The 16107-nt window shown below is 33.4% G+C and overlaps 1 protein-coding gene across 1 annotated transcript in view; it reads left to right on the plus strand.

The window, feature by feature from the left end:
• The window catches only part of AHR (aryl hydrocarbon receptor), a 49844-nt gene extending 34547 nt beyond the window's left edge, over positions 1-15297 (plus strand). Inside the window, exons 8-11 of the mRNA XM_055314747.1 lie at positions 628-737; positions 1383-1524; positions 8926-10183; positions 12804-15297. Of these exons, the coding sequence (XP_055170722.1) occupies positions 628-737; positions 1383-1524; positions 8926-10183; positions 12804-12950 (1657 nt within the window). The 3' untranslated portion in view covers positions 12951-15297. The remainder of the gene's footprint in view (positions 1-627; positions 738-1382; positions 1525-8925; positions 10184-12803) is intronic.
• The last annotated feature ends 810 nt before the right edge of the window (positions 15298-16107 follow it).

A 16107-nucleotide genomic window follows, 5' to 3' on the forward strand; every position in this document is an offset into this window, starting at 1 on the left:
ATGTTTATTATTATATGAGCGATTATTTCATACTCTTTCACTATAGCCTCTTAAAGTAATTTCATCAGGCTCACAGATCATCTTAAAATTTTTTACAATACTTACCACAATTTCTGTATCATAAAGATGACTTGCTTATTTTAGTAATAAGATTCAGTATTCTGATAACATTTATTATTGGTTTATTTTACATTTTTAACACATACAAACTTTGATTTTTAGCTTTAGAAGTTTAGTAACTTCCAGAAAATTATGAAGTGGATTTGATATTAGCATTCTTATCATACCAAAATGTAAAATTGTTTTTCTTGTAACAATGGGATTGCAGACAGGTTTGAAAAACTTTGTCCCTCAAAATGGAGCATTCTAACATTTTTATTACAGATTCTTTTTTATCTATGTAACTCTGTTAGATTCATCTTCCATGCTAATTTTCATGTTCTTTGTTCAAGAGATGAAAATCATCTAAAACTTAAATTAACAGTCATAAAAAGAAGAAAGCAGTTACATGAATGTGGTTAATTGATTGTTTCTACCTGCTACTGTTAAATTCTGAATTTAAGAGGAAGACACAATGCAGAAAAGAGCATATAACTAATTTCTTATTTTACCTTTTTTTTTAAACAGAGGAAAACTTGTTTTAGGCTATACTGAAGCAGAGTTGTGCATGAGGGGATCGGGATACCAATTTATTCATGCTGCTGATATGCTTTATTGTGCTGAGTACCATATCCGGAGTAAGTTGTATTTCCTTGTACGCATGCCTGAAAAGTGGCATACATTCTGGTACATATTTCAGATTATTACATAATGTATTTAAGGTAACTATTTGAATAAACTTACACCTAGTGTCATACCATTATGATTGCCCTGAATTACACTCTATTCTAAAGTGCTCTATAGCTGCCACACAAGAATATAATAGCTTAATTACTAGGAAAATGACCATTTGTCCAACATTATATTTAATTTTTAATAGCATTTTAAATGGTATCATTAATTTATAAATCTATTAATATATAGTAACATTTTATTACACAATTTTTAAACATAAATGATAAATGATGTTCCCCTTTTAAAGTGAATATATTTTTTATCTTTTTGTTTTCCCTAAAATGTATACTCTGTAGTTTCATGTATTACCAGGATTTTCTGACCTATCTTCTCTTTAACCTACTAAATAATAAGTTTAGGCTGAAATAGAAAAAAACAACTTTGAACAACTGTTTCTATGCATTTTAATAAATTGTGTTTAAAAGTTGTCAAGACATTTATCATATTTGATGATCAATACATCGAAAAATATGTTAGAGGGGCTTTGTTTCAGAGATTTTCTTTAGTATGTTGATTTTGGGTTTGATAATTTTTGTATTTTATTTTAGTGATTAAGACAGGAGAGAGTGGCATGATAGTATTCAGGCTCCTTACCAAAGACAATCGATGGACCTGGGTTCAGTCTAATGCACGTTTAGTGTATAAAAATGGAAGACCAGATTATATCATTGCAACTCAGAGACCTCTAACGTAAGTACAAAGACAAAAATGTCTCATACTTTAATTTTTTAAATGACACTGCTTATGAATCCTCTTACATGAAAACTTCCAAATAAATCCTATGAGAGTTTTCTCTGGAAATAAAAGTTGAAAAGATAATATGTATAGAAAGAAGGCATAAGTGAAGGACATTGAGAAGATAGAATTAACAAACTTTATTGAACAACTAAACTTATAGAACTACAGAAGAGAATTAACAATGAAAACACCAGGGTTTTATTGTGGTATATGAAGATGAAAAGTAATACCATCTGTAAAATAAAATAAATATAGAAGAATGCTGTGTTTAGTATACTTTCTAAGCAGGCAGTGGTTTTTAGGTTTCTTACATATTCTATAAATGAGTATTTTGTCAAATACTGTATTGCAAATATTTTCTCCACTCTAGAGAGCTGATATTTCTGTGTGCTTTGTATTAAGGATCAATGTCTATATTCCTTTATGTGTATATCCAAGTGACCAGTAACATTTATTGAAAAGGCCATCTTATCCCCCCTGCACTGAATTTTAATTAGGGGATTTGCCCCCTATCTCTTATTGCTAGACTGAATTCCATGAGTCTAGTTGTCTATTTTCACACCAACCACACATTGTCCATTGCTCAATCTTTATAATAAATCTTGATCTCTGAGTGTATGCTCTCCATAATGTTTGTTGAGTTTTTTTGTTGTTTTCCTTTAAGACTGTCCTCTGTTCTTTATATTTCCATATATATTATAGAAATCAGTTGTCAATTTCCACCAGAGTATCTGTTGGGATTTTGAATGGAATTACATTGAAACTATAGCTTATTTTGGGAGAATTAACGTCTTCATAATATTGTTCCAACCCGTGAACATGGTGAATAAATGTATGTACATGGGCATATGGGTACATGGGTATGTACCTGTCTTTGTTTGAATAATGGGTTGTATTTTTCTTACCCAAGTCTTATATTTTTTTCTTAATTTTATTTCTAGATACTTGAACCTTTGCAATGGTATTCTAAATGGTGTGTATGTGTAGCAGTTTCTTTTTTTTTTTAAGATTTTATTTATTCATGAAAGACACAGAGAAAGAGAGGCAGAGACCTCTCTCAGGTCTCTGAGAGGCAGAGGAGGAAGCAGGCTCTGTGTGGGAAGCCTGATGTGGGACTTGATCCCAGAATCCTGGGATCACCCCAAGCCAAAGGCAGATGCTCAACTGCTGAGCCACCCAGGCGTCCCTGTATAGCAATTTCTAATTGTTGGTTATTTTTATTTTATTTTATTTTATTTTATTTTATTTTATTTATTTTTATTTCATTTCATTTCATTGTTTTTTTTTTTTAATACTGTCTTGTATTCAGTGACCTTACTATAATCCACTTTTTCTCAAAAGTTGTCTGGATTATTCAATATTTTCTAATACATACCATGTATGTAATTTTTGTCTTTTTAATCTTTAGATATTATTTTAAAAAAATTCCTTTATTGCACTGGTTAGGTCCTCCATAAAATGTAAAAGAAATAATGATACTGGGACGCCTGGGTGGCTCAGAGGTTGAGTGTCTGCCTCTGGCTCGGGGTGTGATCCCAGGATCCAGGATCTTGTCCCACATCAGGCTCCCTGTGAGGAGTCAGCTTCTCCCTCTGCCTATGTCTCTGCCTCTCTCTGTCTCTCATGAATGAATAAATAAATAAATCTTAAAAAACAAAAAAAGAGATAATGATATCAGGTTTCGTTTTTGTCTTCTTTCCAGTCTAAGGGGGAAACTCTTTAGTATTTTACTGTAGAGTATGATGTTTGTGGTAGTGTTTTCTTTTGCTATTTATATATACATATATATATATATTTTTAATTTAAAAGCTTCCTTTCTCTCTAGTTTATTAAATATTATCAGCATGAATGACATTGAATTTTATTAAATACTTCCTCTGGATTCATAGACATGATGATGATTTTTCTCTTTTATGCTCTATTGTCTTTTTTCATTGTAAGATCTATAGTGATTAAGAAACATTTCCTGATATTAGAAATTTGCCCCCTCTCTTTTATTATTGCTAGAAGGCTGTTAGGTTTTTTTTTCCATTAGTTTTTTAGTCTTTTCAAGGATTCAACTTTTGTTGATTTTCCCTATTGTATGTTTGTTTTCTATTTCACTTTGTCTGCTTATTATTTTCTTCCTTCTACTCTCTTTGGGTATAATTTGATATTTTTCCAACCTTTTCTTTAAGCTATTAGTTTCCTTTTAAGTACAACTTCAACTACAGTCCTAATGTTTTGACAGGTTTTGTTTTTTCTATTCATGATTTGTTTAGAAATATAGTGGAATGTACTTTTTACATTGGGGATTGTGTAGTCCTTTTGTTACTGAATTTTAGGACAATTCTACTGAAGTTAGAAGACATTTTCTGAGTGATTTCAGTTCTTTGAAATTTGTGGTAGCTTATTTATGATCTAACATATGGTCAATGTTAGTAAAATATCCCATGTGCTCTCAAGAATATATGTTCTGTTGTATGTATGATATTCTTCATATGTCAGTAATATAGGTTCTGCTGTTCATATTTTCATTATATGAGTTTCATGTTTGCTTGTTTTGTAAGTTGTTAAGAGGTTTGTTGCATTTTCTCATTACTAATGAGTCAGGACATCTTTTTAAATCTTTCTAGGGCATTTTCCTTCTGTGAATTGTCAGTTCATATCTTCTGTTGTGTTGTTTGATTCTCTCTTGGTCCTCACTGAAACTTTATTTGGGGCACCTGGGTGACTCAGTGGTTGAGCATCTGCCTTTGGCTCAGGTCATGCATGATCCTGGGGTCCTGGGATCGAGTCCCACATCAGGCTCCCTGCAGGGAGCCTGCTTCTCCCTCTGCCTGTGATTGCCTCTCTCTCTGTGTCTTTCATGAATAAATAAATAAAATCTTTAAAAAAAAACCTCTTTACTTAACATGGATATTAAATTGTATATATTTATACACACATATACTATATAGAGTATATATATATATATATATATGAAATAATAAATATGACCTATTTTTGTCTATGCTTTAACTTGATTTGTTCTTTTGCCATGCAAGATTTTTAATTTTTATATCATTTATGCCACTATTTTCCTTTAGAGATTCTGGGTTTTATTTAGATATGGCTCTTCCTACTCAGATTTCTAAATTTTTTTAAAAGTATAATTAACATACAATGTTATATTGGTTTCAGGTGTACAACATAGTGATTCAACAATGATATACATTGCAATGCTCACTGTAAGTGTAGTTACCACCTGTCAGCATACAAAGTTATTACAATATTATTGACTGTATTCCCTATGTTGTACTTTTCATCACCATGATTTATTATACCTGGAAGTTTAAACCACTTAATCTCCTTCATTTGTTTTACCCATCCTTCCATCCCCTTCCCTCTGGCAACCACCAGTTTATTCTCTGTATTTGAGACTGTATCTGTGTGTGTATGTCTTTTTGTTCATTTTTTTTTTCTCTGGACTCCATGTAATTGATATCATACATTTATCTTTCTCTGACTAATTTCATTAGGTATGCTATACCTTCTGGGTCCATCCATGTTTTTAAAATGGCAGGATTTCATTATTTTTTTATGGCTGAGCAATATACCGTACCTTTCTTATCCTTTCATCTATTGATGGACACTTAGGTTGCTTCCATATTTTGGCTATTATAAATAATGCTGCAGTAAACAGAGGGGTGCATTTATCTTCTCAAATTAGTGTTTTCATTTTCTTTGGGTAAGTACCCAGCAGTGGAATTACTGAGTTGCATAGTATTTCTATTTTTAATTTTTTAGGGAACCCTCATACTGTTTTCCACAGTGACTGTACCAATTTACAGTCCCATCAGTAGTACACAAGGGATGTGTACTTTTTTGATGCCCTTTTCCCCATATTCTCAGATTTATTATTTCTGGTGTTGTTGATTTTTGCCATTCTGACAGGTGTGAGGTGATAGGTCACTGTGGTTTTATTTTGCATTTCCCTGATGATAGTGATATTGGTAATCTTTTCATGTGTCTGTTAGCCATCTGTATATTTTCCTTAGAAAACTATTCAGGTCCTCTTTTTTTGAAAAAAATTATTTATTTATGATAGTCACACCGAGAGAGAGAGAGAGAGAGAGAGAGAGAGAGAGAGAGAGAGAGAGAGAGGCAGAGACACAGGCAGAGGGAGAAGCAGGCTCCATGCACCGGGAGCCCGATGTGGGATTCGATCCCGGGTCTCCAGGATCGCGCCCTGGGCCAAAGGCAGGCATTAAACCGCTGCGCCACCCAGGGATCCCTCAGGTCCTCTTTTTAATCAGATTTTTTGTTGTTGTTGAGTTGTATGAATTCTTTATATATTTTGGGTATTATCCCTTTATTGGATATATCATTTACAGATATTTTCCTGAATTCAGTAGGCTTCCTTTTCCTTTTGTTGGTGGTTTTCTTCATGGTGCAAAAGTTTTTTGTTTTCAGTGTAGTCTCAATAATTTATTTCACTTTTGTTTTCTAATTTGTTGGCATCTAATTTTTCTTACTAGTTCCTTATATGTATTTCTGTAGTGTTGATTATTACTTTTATTTCTGATTTTATTTGTGTCTTCAATTTTTCTTCTTCCTGGCTAAAAGTTTATTTATCTTTTCAAAGAACCATCTCTCGGTGTCATTGATCCTTTATATTGTTTTTATAGTCTCTATTTCATTTGTATCTCTCTGATCTTTATTAATTTTCTTCCTTCTACTAACTTGGGGTTTTTGTTCTTTTTGTAGTTGCTTTAGGTGAAAAGTTAGATTGAGATTTTTATTTCTTGAGATAGGCCTATATTGGCATAGCTTCTTAGAAACTACTTTTGCTGTGTCCCAAAGATTTTAGACCATTGTGTTTCCATTTTCATTTGTCTCCAGGTATTTTCTGATTTCCTTTTTGATTTCTTTGTTGACCCACTGGTTGTTTAGCCAGTAGCATGTTGTTTAGCCTCCATGTGTTTGTGATTTTTTTCCTAATAGTTGATTTCTAAATTCATACAGAAAAAAATGCTTGATTTTGGTCTTAAATTTATTGAGACTTGTTTTGTGACCTAACATGATCTTGCTTTATGTGTGTGTTCTTCTTTTTTGTTTGTTTGTTTTGTTTTGTTTTGGTGTTCCTCTTTTGGATGGAATGCTGTGTGTGTATATAGTTGGCCCATCTGGTCTAAGGTATCCTAGAAAGCCAAAGTTTCTTTATTGATTTTCTGCCTGGACAATCTATCCACTGATGTAAATGCAGTGCTAAAGTCTTACTACTATTGTATTACTGACAATTTCTCCTTTTATGTCTATTAATATTTTACTTTATATATGTTAGTGCTCCTATGCTAGGTATATAGGTATTTACAATTATTATATCCTTTTGTTGGATTGATCCCTTTATCATTTTGTAATGCCCTTCCTTATCTCTTGTTATAGTCTTTGTTTTAAAATCTATTTTCTCTGTTAATAAATAAAATAAGCTGGGGTGATACTACTTATTTATTTATTTTACTTTCATTTGCATGGAGTATTTTTTTTTTTCCATCCCTTCACTTTCAATCTGAATTTGTCTTTAGGTCTGAAGTTTTATTCTTGTAGGCAGCATATCGATGTCTATTTTTTTAATCCCTTCACTCACCCTGTATCCTTTGATTAGAGCATTTAGGCCATTCAATAGGGATGTACTTACTCCATTTGGTTCATTGTTTTCTGGTTGTTATTATGGTTATTCCCTGTTCCTTATTTTCTTGCTCTCTTGCCTTGTGATCGATATCTTTACTTAATGTTATGCTTGGATTCCTTTTTCTTTATTTTTTTTTCTGTATCTATTATAGATTTTTAGTTTGTGGTGACCTGCAGGTTCCTATATAACATCCCAAGTATATAGCAGTCTATATTAAGTTAATGGTCGCTTATGTTTGAACAGATGGTAAAAGCACTGTTTTTTTACTCCCCCTCTCATCTTGTATGCATCTGATGTCAAATGTTACATCTTTGTGATTCCCTAATTTTCTAGATAACTGATTTTGCCGCTTTTGTCTTTTAACCATCATAAGGTTAAATCAATCATTTGCAAATGATTGCTCTACCTGTACTATAGGTTTCCTGGTGAAATTATTTTCTTTCATAATTCTCTTTACCTTGGGAAATTCTTCCTCTCTTCTTCAATTCTGAGTTAAAACCTGGCTGGGTGGAATATTCTTGGTTGTAGGTTTTTTCCTTTAAGCATTTGAATAGCTCATGACACTCCCCTCTGGCCTGCAAAGCTTGTGCTGCAAAAGTAGCTGACAACCTTTATGGGGTTTCCTTTGCATTTAAACAGCTGCTTTTCTCTTACTGTTTTTAACTTTGATGTGTCTTGGTGTGGGACCTCCTTGGGTTCATCATGTTTGCAGCTCTCTTTAATGCTTGTTTCCTTCCCCAGTTAAGGGAATTTTTCAGCTATTATTTCTTCTCATATGTTTTCTGCCTTTCCTCCCCCATCTCTCCTCCTGCTAGGATACCTAAAAGGTGAAATTTGTGTACTTGATGTGGTCACAGAGGTCCCTTAACTGATCTTCTTTTTTTTTTTGTGGTTCCACTTGGGTGCTTTCCGTTGCCCTGTCTTCCAGATCACAGATCTGTTCTTCTATCTCTTCTATCTCTTATGTTTGAACAGATGGTAAAAGCACTGTTTTTTTACTCCTCCTCTCTTTTACTCCCCCTCTTCTAACCTGTTGCAGATCTCTAGTGTATTTTTCATTTTAGTTATTAACTTTTTCTTTCTCTTTTTTGAAGTTCTGAGTTCATCCATTCTTCTCCCAAGTCCAGTGAACATTACTTTGAACTCTTTTATCAGGTAGATTGTTTCATTTGTTTCTGAAGTTTTGCCTTACTCTTTCATTTGGAGCATATCCCTCTGTCTTCTCATTTTTCACTTTCTAATTAGGTAAAACAACTACCTCTCCCAGTCATGAAGGAGTGACCTTGTGTAGGAACATCTCCTGTGTATATTGCATGTATGCCACTGGCACCTTTGGCTGGCTGGCTGCTGCTGTCCTGGGCACATGGAATCCTGGGTTGCTCTGCACAGGGGGTACCCTGGCCAGGATGGTTAATTCTTAAATTCTTACAATTTATTTTTATATTTGGATCCTTATTCTACTCAGAATTTATTTTTTCTTCAGGATGTCATGGATGTAAACTGAGTGTGGAAATAATATTTTTCTAAAAACTTTTATAGCACTTGTCATCAGAGAAATCTTTGTCAAAATTAAGTTCATGCTCCCTGCACTCAAACTCAATTACAATGAACTTTGCTGGGTTTTTAAATGTTTTTTATTTTAAAATATTTATGATACAACTCTTCGTAATATATGCCAAATTTTTTGCACCCAATTTTAGAGATGAAGAAGGAACAGAACATTTACGAAAACGAAATATGAAGTTGCCTTTTATGTTTACTACTGGAGAAGCTGTGTTGTATGAGATAACAAGTCCCTTTCCTCCCATGATGGATCCCTTACCACTAAGGACTAAAAATGGTGCAAGTGGAAGAGATTCTGCTACCAAATCAACTCTAAATAAGGATTCTCTCAATCCCAATTCCCTCCTGGCTGCCATGATGCAACAAGATGAGTCTATTTATCTCTATCCTTCATCAAGTAGTACACCATTTGAAAGAAATCTTTTTAATGACTCTTTGAATGAATGCAGTAATTGGCAAGACAATATCACACCCATGGGAAGTGATAGTATCCTAAAACATGAACAAATAGGTCATTCTCAGGAAATGAACCCAACACTCTCTGGAGTTCAACCAGGGCTCTTTCCTGACAATAGAAATAGTGACTTGTATAGCATTATGAAACACCTAGGTATTGATTTTGAAGATATCAAACACATGCAACAGAATGAGGAATTTTTCAGAACTGACTTTTCTGGTGAGGATGACTTCAGAGATATTGATATAACAGATGAAATCCTGACATACGTCCAAGATTCTTTAAGTAAGTCTACCTTCGGGTGTTCAGATTACCAGCAAGAACAGCCCATGGCTCTGAACTCCAGCTGTATGGTACAGGAGCACCTGCAGTTAGAACAGCAGCAGCAGCAGCAGCAGCAGCTCCTCCAACACCACCAAAATCACATAGCACTGGAGCAGCAGCAGCAACTGTGTCAGAAAATGAAGCATATGCAAGTCAATGGCATGTTTGCCAATTGGAACTCTAACCAGCCTGTGCCTTTTAGTTGTCCTCAGCAAGATCTACAACAGTATAGTGTCTTTTCAGACTTACCTGGGACCAGTCAGGAGTTTCCCTACAAATCTGAGATTGATGCTATGCCATGTACACAGAACTTTATTCCCTGTAATCAGTCTGTGTTACCACAACATTCCAAGGGGACACAGTTAGACTTTTCCATAGGAAATTTTGAACCATCCCCCTACCGTACTACTAATTTGGAAGACTTTGTCACATGTTTACAAGTCCCTGAAAACCAAACACATGGACTAAATCCAGAGTCAACCATAGTAACTCCTCAGTCCTGTTATGCCGGGGCTGTGTCCATGTACCAGTGCCAGCCGGAACCTCAGCACAGCCATGTGGCTCAGATGCCATACAATCCAACCATGCCAGGTCCACAGGCATTTTTAAACAAGGTAAGGGTTTTATCAGACTGAAGAAACCCTTTCAGTGATCCTTCTTACATTATAAATACACATGAGTTGTAAACGTTTTATGTCTGTGACTACTTTTATGTAAGCCAGTACTTTTCTGGTATTAGTATGTTAATATGAATAGGTCTTTTTTGCTTGAATTATAGAGGAGAAAGAAGTCAAGGGCTAAGGCAACCTAATATGTCCTTTAGTTACCAAGTGAAATTATTACAAAGTATATCGTTTAGAATAGATTCTTGAGTTTATCTCTCTTCTTTATATGATCCTTTGAAAATTCAAAAATCTATTTGCATTTTTTTAAAAAGATTTTATTTATTTATTTGACAGAGAAATAGAGCACAAACAGAAAGAGAAGCAGGTTCCCTGCTGAACAGGGAGCCTGACATGGGGCTCAATCCCAGGACGCTGGAATTGTGACCTGAGCTGAAGGCTGACACTTAACTGAATGAACCATTTACGTGCCCCTATATTTGCAAAGTGTTATCTTTAGGTCCACCTGGGTGGTTCAGTTGGTTAAGTGCCCAACTCTTGACTTCTGCTCAGATCATGATCTCAGGGCCGAAGATAGAGCCCAGCATGGAGCCTGCATAAGATTCTTTCTCTCCCTCTCCCTCCCCCTCTTAAAAAATTTAAAGCTCAGTCTTTTTTATATGAGTTAAAGCCAATATAGCTGTGCTTTCTTCAAATGCCTTTGTCCTGGGTGACCCCTGAATTCAGCCGCAATACCTTCAAGTTATCTGCCAGATGCTCATTTTATCTTTAAAAGTGGAATATTTTCTTCTGGAATTTAAAAAGATTTTCTCTCATGTTGTCAAGCTTGACACTGTATTTTTATTTTTTTAAATTTTACTTATTTTTTTAAGAGTCATATACTTTACTGCAAGCACCCCTGCATTTTGATTTTTTTTTTTAAATGTGTCATCAGGATTCTTCTAGCAGCCACCACAGTTTAAATCTAAAAGTAATCGCTGAAAAAAAAAACGTTAACAATGATGGTAGCTGCTTTCTCTTTCTATCTCTCTGGCCTCCTGGGAATATATTTTGTTTGCATTCATGCTTTTCCATTAAAAAATATTTAGTGCACTTTAAAGAATAATTCAGTAGGCTTTTGAAGAAAATCCTGATCAAAATTAAATTCATTGATCTCTATTTACTGTGTATTAAAGTGTTGGAATAGCAGAAGAGATTCAAGTTCATGACATTTTTCACACATTTGGTTTGCCTATAGATGAGGTTTTTAGCAGAAAACGGCAGTGGAAGTTTTTCCTCTGATATATATCCAACGTCCCTCCCGACATCCTTCAGTTATTTTAAAATTTAGTTTTCAGTTCGAGTCTATCTCACAACATCGCCATAACGTGGCAGAGGTAGGCAACCTGAGTAAACTGCTGACACGTCCCTCATTTACAGGGTTTACAATTGTATTATTCAAGTTGTTCAGTTTTGTTTCTTTCTCCCCAGTTTAGTTTTTTTATTACTTCTTTATGAGTAAGAAGATAATAGGAAGTGAGTAGCCCTATGGATTCCCCCAGGAAATTATTTAAAATTAAAATTACCTATGTGGCTCACATTGTATTTCTATTGGACAGCACTGCTTTTGACAATATATTTAAAAAGAATTGCTGACATGCATCATGCTTTGACTAATGAGTCATTTATTCAAAGACTACCATTCTCTGATAATACCAACATCTGTTTGAAGACTCCATGTAGATGCCATTCATTGAAGACCTAAATTATGTGACTTTTTATTATATATTTAATGTTTTGGAGGATCTTTTAAGCCTAATGTTAACATGTGACATAGGATTTACATGAAGCAATTAGAGTTATGAGTTCAAGCTATTTGAAAGTTGCCACAACTTTCACTAACTATATACTAAAATACAAAGGTTCTATATAGATCCCTACAGAATTGTGTATCTGCCTCTTTTTTTCCAGTAGCAGTTATGGACTAATTTTATTGTAAAGAAGATGAGAGCATTTTATTTGGTAACTTAATCTGTAATTGGGACCATTTTTAATAGTACTTCTCAAAAGCATATAACAGATAAAAAATTGGTTTAGGAAATCCTATCTGTGCTATATTTTAGGAATATTAAGACATCTCTATCAGAACTGACCTTTTATGGAAAAGTCCTAGGTCTGCAGTCCAATGTATTAATTTTGAATGCAGTCAATCCATTGGTACCCAGAACTTGACTAAAATGGAATCTGGTCAAAGCAAACCTATTTATAACAGATACATTATGTAACTGTGAATCATAGCTGATACTCTCTGACCTGTCAGTTCCTATCCAAACCAAAGACAACTTGTTCATCAGATACTCTTCTAATGTATGGAATGCCAAATCTGAGCTCAGACTGATATATCACAGATTTGTACTATCTAATGGAGAAACCAGGAAGTTATAAATGCAACACATAGTATATGCTCAGTAGGTCTTTGCTGAATGATTGAAATTTTAGCAACAGTAAAGAACTTGAAGTTTAACAATATGCAAGGCAAATGTTTTAAAAATGCAGTTTAATATATCATTTAGTGGCTTAAGATACTTGAAAGATCTAGTCTGATTAATCGCATTGCTATTTTTGTTTGCAGTTTCAGAATGGAGGAGTTTTAAATGAAACCTATCCCGCTGAATTAAATAATATAAATAACACTCAGACTCCCACACATCTTCAGCCCCTTCATCACCCACCAGAAGCCAGACCTTTCCCTGATTTGACATCCAGTGGATTCCTGTAATTCCAAGCCCCTTTTGCACCTTGGTTTTTGGATGAGTTTGCAGAAGATTACAGAATAATAATACTGTCAGTGTTGGTCATCAGCAAGTTTACATGGAGGCATTGATGTGTGTTGTTTGCGCTATTTTTCCAAACCAAACTTCAGTGTTTTTAAGAGTTAAGAAAATTACCAGAAATACATATAGTCATTAAACTATAAATTGTGCTGCCACAGGGAGTGAGATTCCATCTCTATTTCACATGATTCTGAGTACGAGAGAATATACAAAACTTATTTAGGGGAACTGTAGGACACTTTTAAATAAAAATTTCTGTCAGAAAAAAATACTTTTGAATTTTCAGCTTCTAGATTATTATTAATACACCAAATACAAAATTAAACTCATTTTGTTTAGCTTTGGCTTTTATCTCAGATATTAAAGTAAGTGATTTGGTGCTTTTATAAAAGATAATCTCAGTGCTTTCCTCCTTCATTGTTAATGTAAGTGCCTCACAATTTTTTATACCTATAACACTGTAGGATGTATATTTGATAGAAAATATACTTTTTTTAATAACATTCTGTGCACAAATATCATTTGTATTTCTTAAATTCAGTCATTTTTATTATTCCAAGCATGTTTTAAACTGCACTACTCACCCACTTTCTTCAGGAAAAGGGCAAATAATGATTGAAAAGATATTTATTATATAATCTAGTCGCTCCTAGACTTTAAATGTTGCTCTGTGCCTTATGTTGAAAATTTTTCAAAGTAAATTGTGTTTCCAAATTATTTTTTGATTATCTTATAAATATTAAGACCACAGCACTAAAATTCGAACAGTGTTTTCAGAAGAAAGAGATATACTACCATTTACTAAAATCTCCATGATAGTTGAATGTTGCAATGTGGAAAAATCTGCTTGAATGCAACCTTGTTTATTAACTTGCAATGAGAGGTAGCTTTATTTCTAGCTCTTTAATCAATCACCCATTTCAATGTGTATAAATTCCTTAAAAACTATTTTAGATCTAGAATGAGCTCTAAGGTATAGTATGTTGACTTTATAAATTTCACTTCTTAGTACGGTGGAAACTATTTGTTTTTCTCATATTTGAGGAGTGTTCAGATTGAATATAGCAATGTTTGATGCAAAATATTGTTATGAGTGAAATGAATGGTGCATTTATAGTTTATAATGAACAAAATTATTTGTAAAATATTTTCAATCTTTCATTTAAAAAAAGTCTATACCTTATATATGCATATAATTTGGGTCTTACATATTTTATCTGTGTGTCTTTGTAAGAAATCATATAATGAATCCAACTGTTTTTTACCTTGGTATCGAGACAACCATGCAGTTCTCTTAACTTCAAGCATTATGTTGTTTCTATGATAAAATGACCTTTATTAATCACCCTACTAACTTGACCGTCCCTCAGGTGATTTTTTAAAAAATACCCTTTTATTTAAATGTGACATCTGAAGGGCAGACACATATTGCATGTATTGCATAAAAATATGATGGAGTAACAAACTGAGATGTAGTATTAAATATAACATTTTTCACTTTTTTAGTAAATGTATATAAAAGTGGCTTCAGATAAAATGTCAGTTCTATGCATTTTTAGTCAAAATTTTGAATCTGTAAAATCTATTTAAATTCTGGAAAAAAAACAGATTTTAAAACATTTCATAATTTGTTTCCAGCACCAAGTATCACTGAAGATTTAGAGTAGGGTCTGCATTAATATTCCATTTTTTACACATAAGCCTTTCATCAAAAGTCTTCATGTAACTGTTTTTGTTAGTCTTTCCCAACATGTTACTGGGTGAGTTAATTAGCAGAAAAATAGGCTTATTTAAAATTGTGAATAGGATGACAGTTATGCACTTGTACAATTACAAAATTTTAAAGCAATATTGTATATTTTTATCTATATAAAATAACTAAAATGTATCTAAGAATAATAAAATCACATTAAACCAAATAACCATTTGTCTGTATTGCTAAGTGCCAAACAAAGAATGCTCTATGTGTACTGCTCTATCAAGGGATTCCTTTTTACATGATGCGCACTTCTGAGGATGTGGATATGTCTAATTCGAACTCTTCGTATACCAGGTTGTTCTTACAGTATCTGAAGATTTACCAGTGTTCCGGTGTATTAGGAAACTGTCAATCATTACTATGCACCAAATAGTGTTTCTCAGTATTACCAAATTCTAGGCACATGTTTTCATGGCTTTTCTCTTTTCTTCAAAATGTTACTGTTTACCTATGCCATGCATACATTTTTGTTCAAAATATGATTTATAACATCCTTATCAAGCAAAATTGTATACAGTAATATATGGTAATAAAATAATCACTAAGTATAAATAATATGTTTTGATGTAAATTCTTTCTGATCCATATAGAAGAAATGAGCATGTTTAATTAAGCATTATAGTATTATAACTATATTAATGAAGGCAATCCACAATATTTAAGGATATGTTAAATAATTTATAAACTTCTTATAAAGTTCTAAGAAGAACTTCATTGGATAAATAAATTATCCTGGATAATTGTAGCCTTTACCTGAATATATATATATATATATATTTTATAAATACACTCTTCAAGTAACTTCATAGATTAAAGTGCTGCTGAAATGGGATTCTTTTTAAACTTTCTATTAGTGTTTAGATGTAGTGGTGTTAGGATCTCAGATTACATTTTTAAATTCCATTTTCATATTTTAAGAATATTCAACACATTTTTAGAACAACTCACTGTATTTTGTGTTTAGATTAGAACGAGAATGACTACTCCCCTCCTTCCCATCTGGCAGCAGGCTTAGTTCTGACCATTTGTGATTCTCTTTCTCAATATACTGTACCTTTGGAAGCACACCCATTCTGCAACTCTTTATGAATTGCTTCAAAATCAGTTATCTCCCCTCTGTAAAGGGGTAAAATAAAAAGACACCTCAATCCTGATTGACATTTGTGGGACATCTGAGAATGTAGCTAAGCATGCACGCCCTGGAGTCCGTTTCCTGGCCTTCCACAGATATGACCGGAATCTCTGGAAAGGTTTGTTACTCTGAGAGTTTCTGCAAAGTAAGGATCACCTTAATACCTGCCTCACTGGACTGTTGGAAGGATTCAATAAATAGTTTATATAAA

The sequence above is a fragment of the Nyctereutes procyonoides genome, unplaced genomic scaffold (assembly GCF_905146905.1).
Source record: "Nyctereutes procyonoides isolate TBG_1078 unplaced genomic scaffold, NYPRO_anot_genome, whole genome shotgun sequence".
NCBI classification, from domain to species: domain Eukaryota; kingdom Metazoa; phylum Chordata; class Mammalia; order Carnivora; family Canidae; genus Nyctereutes; species Nyctereutes procyonoides.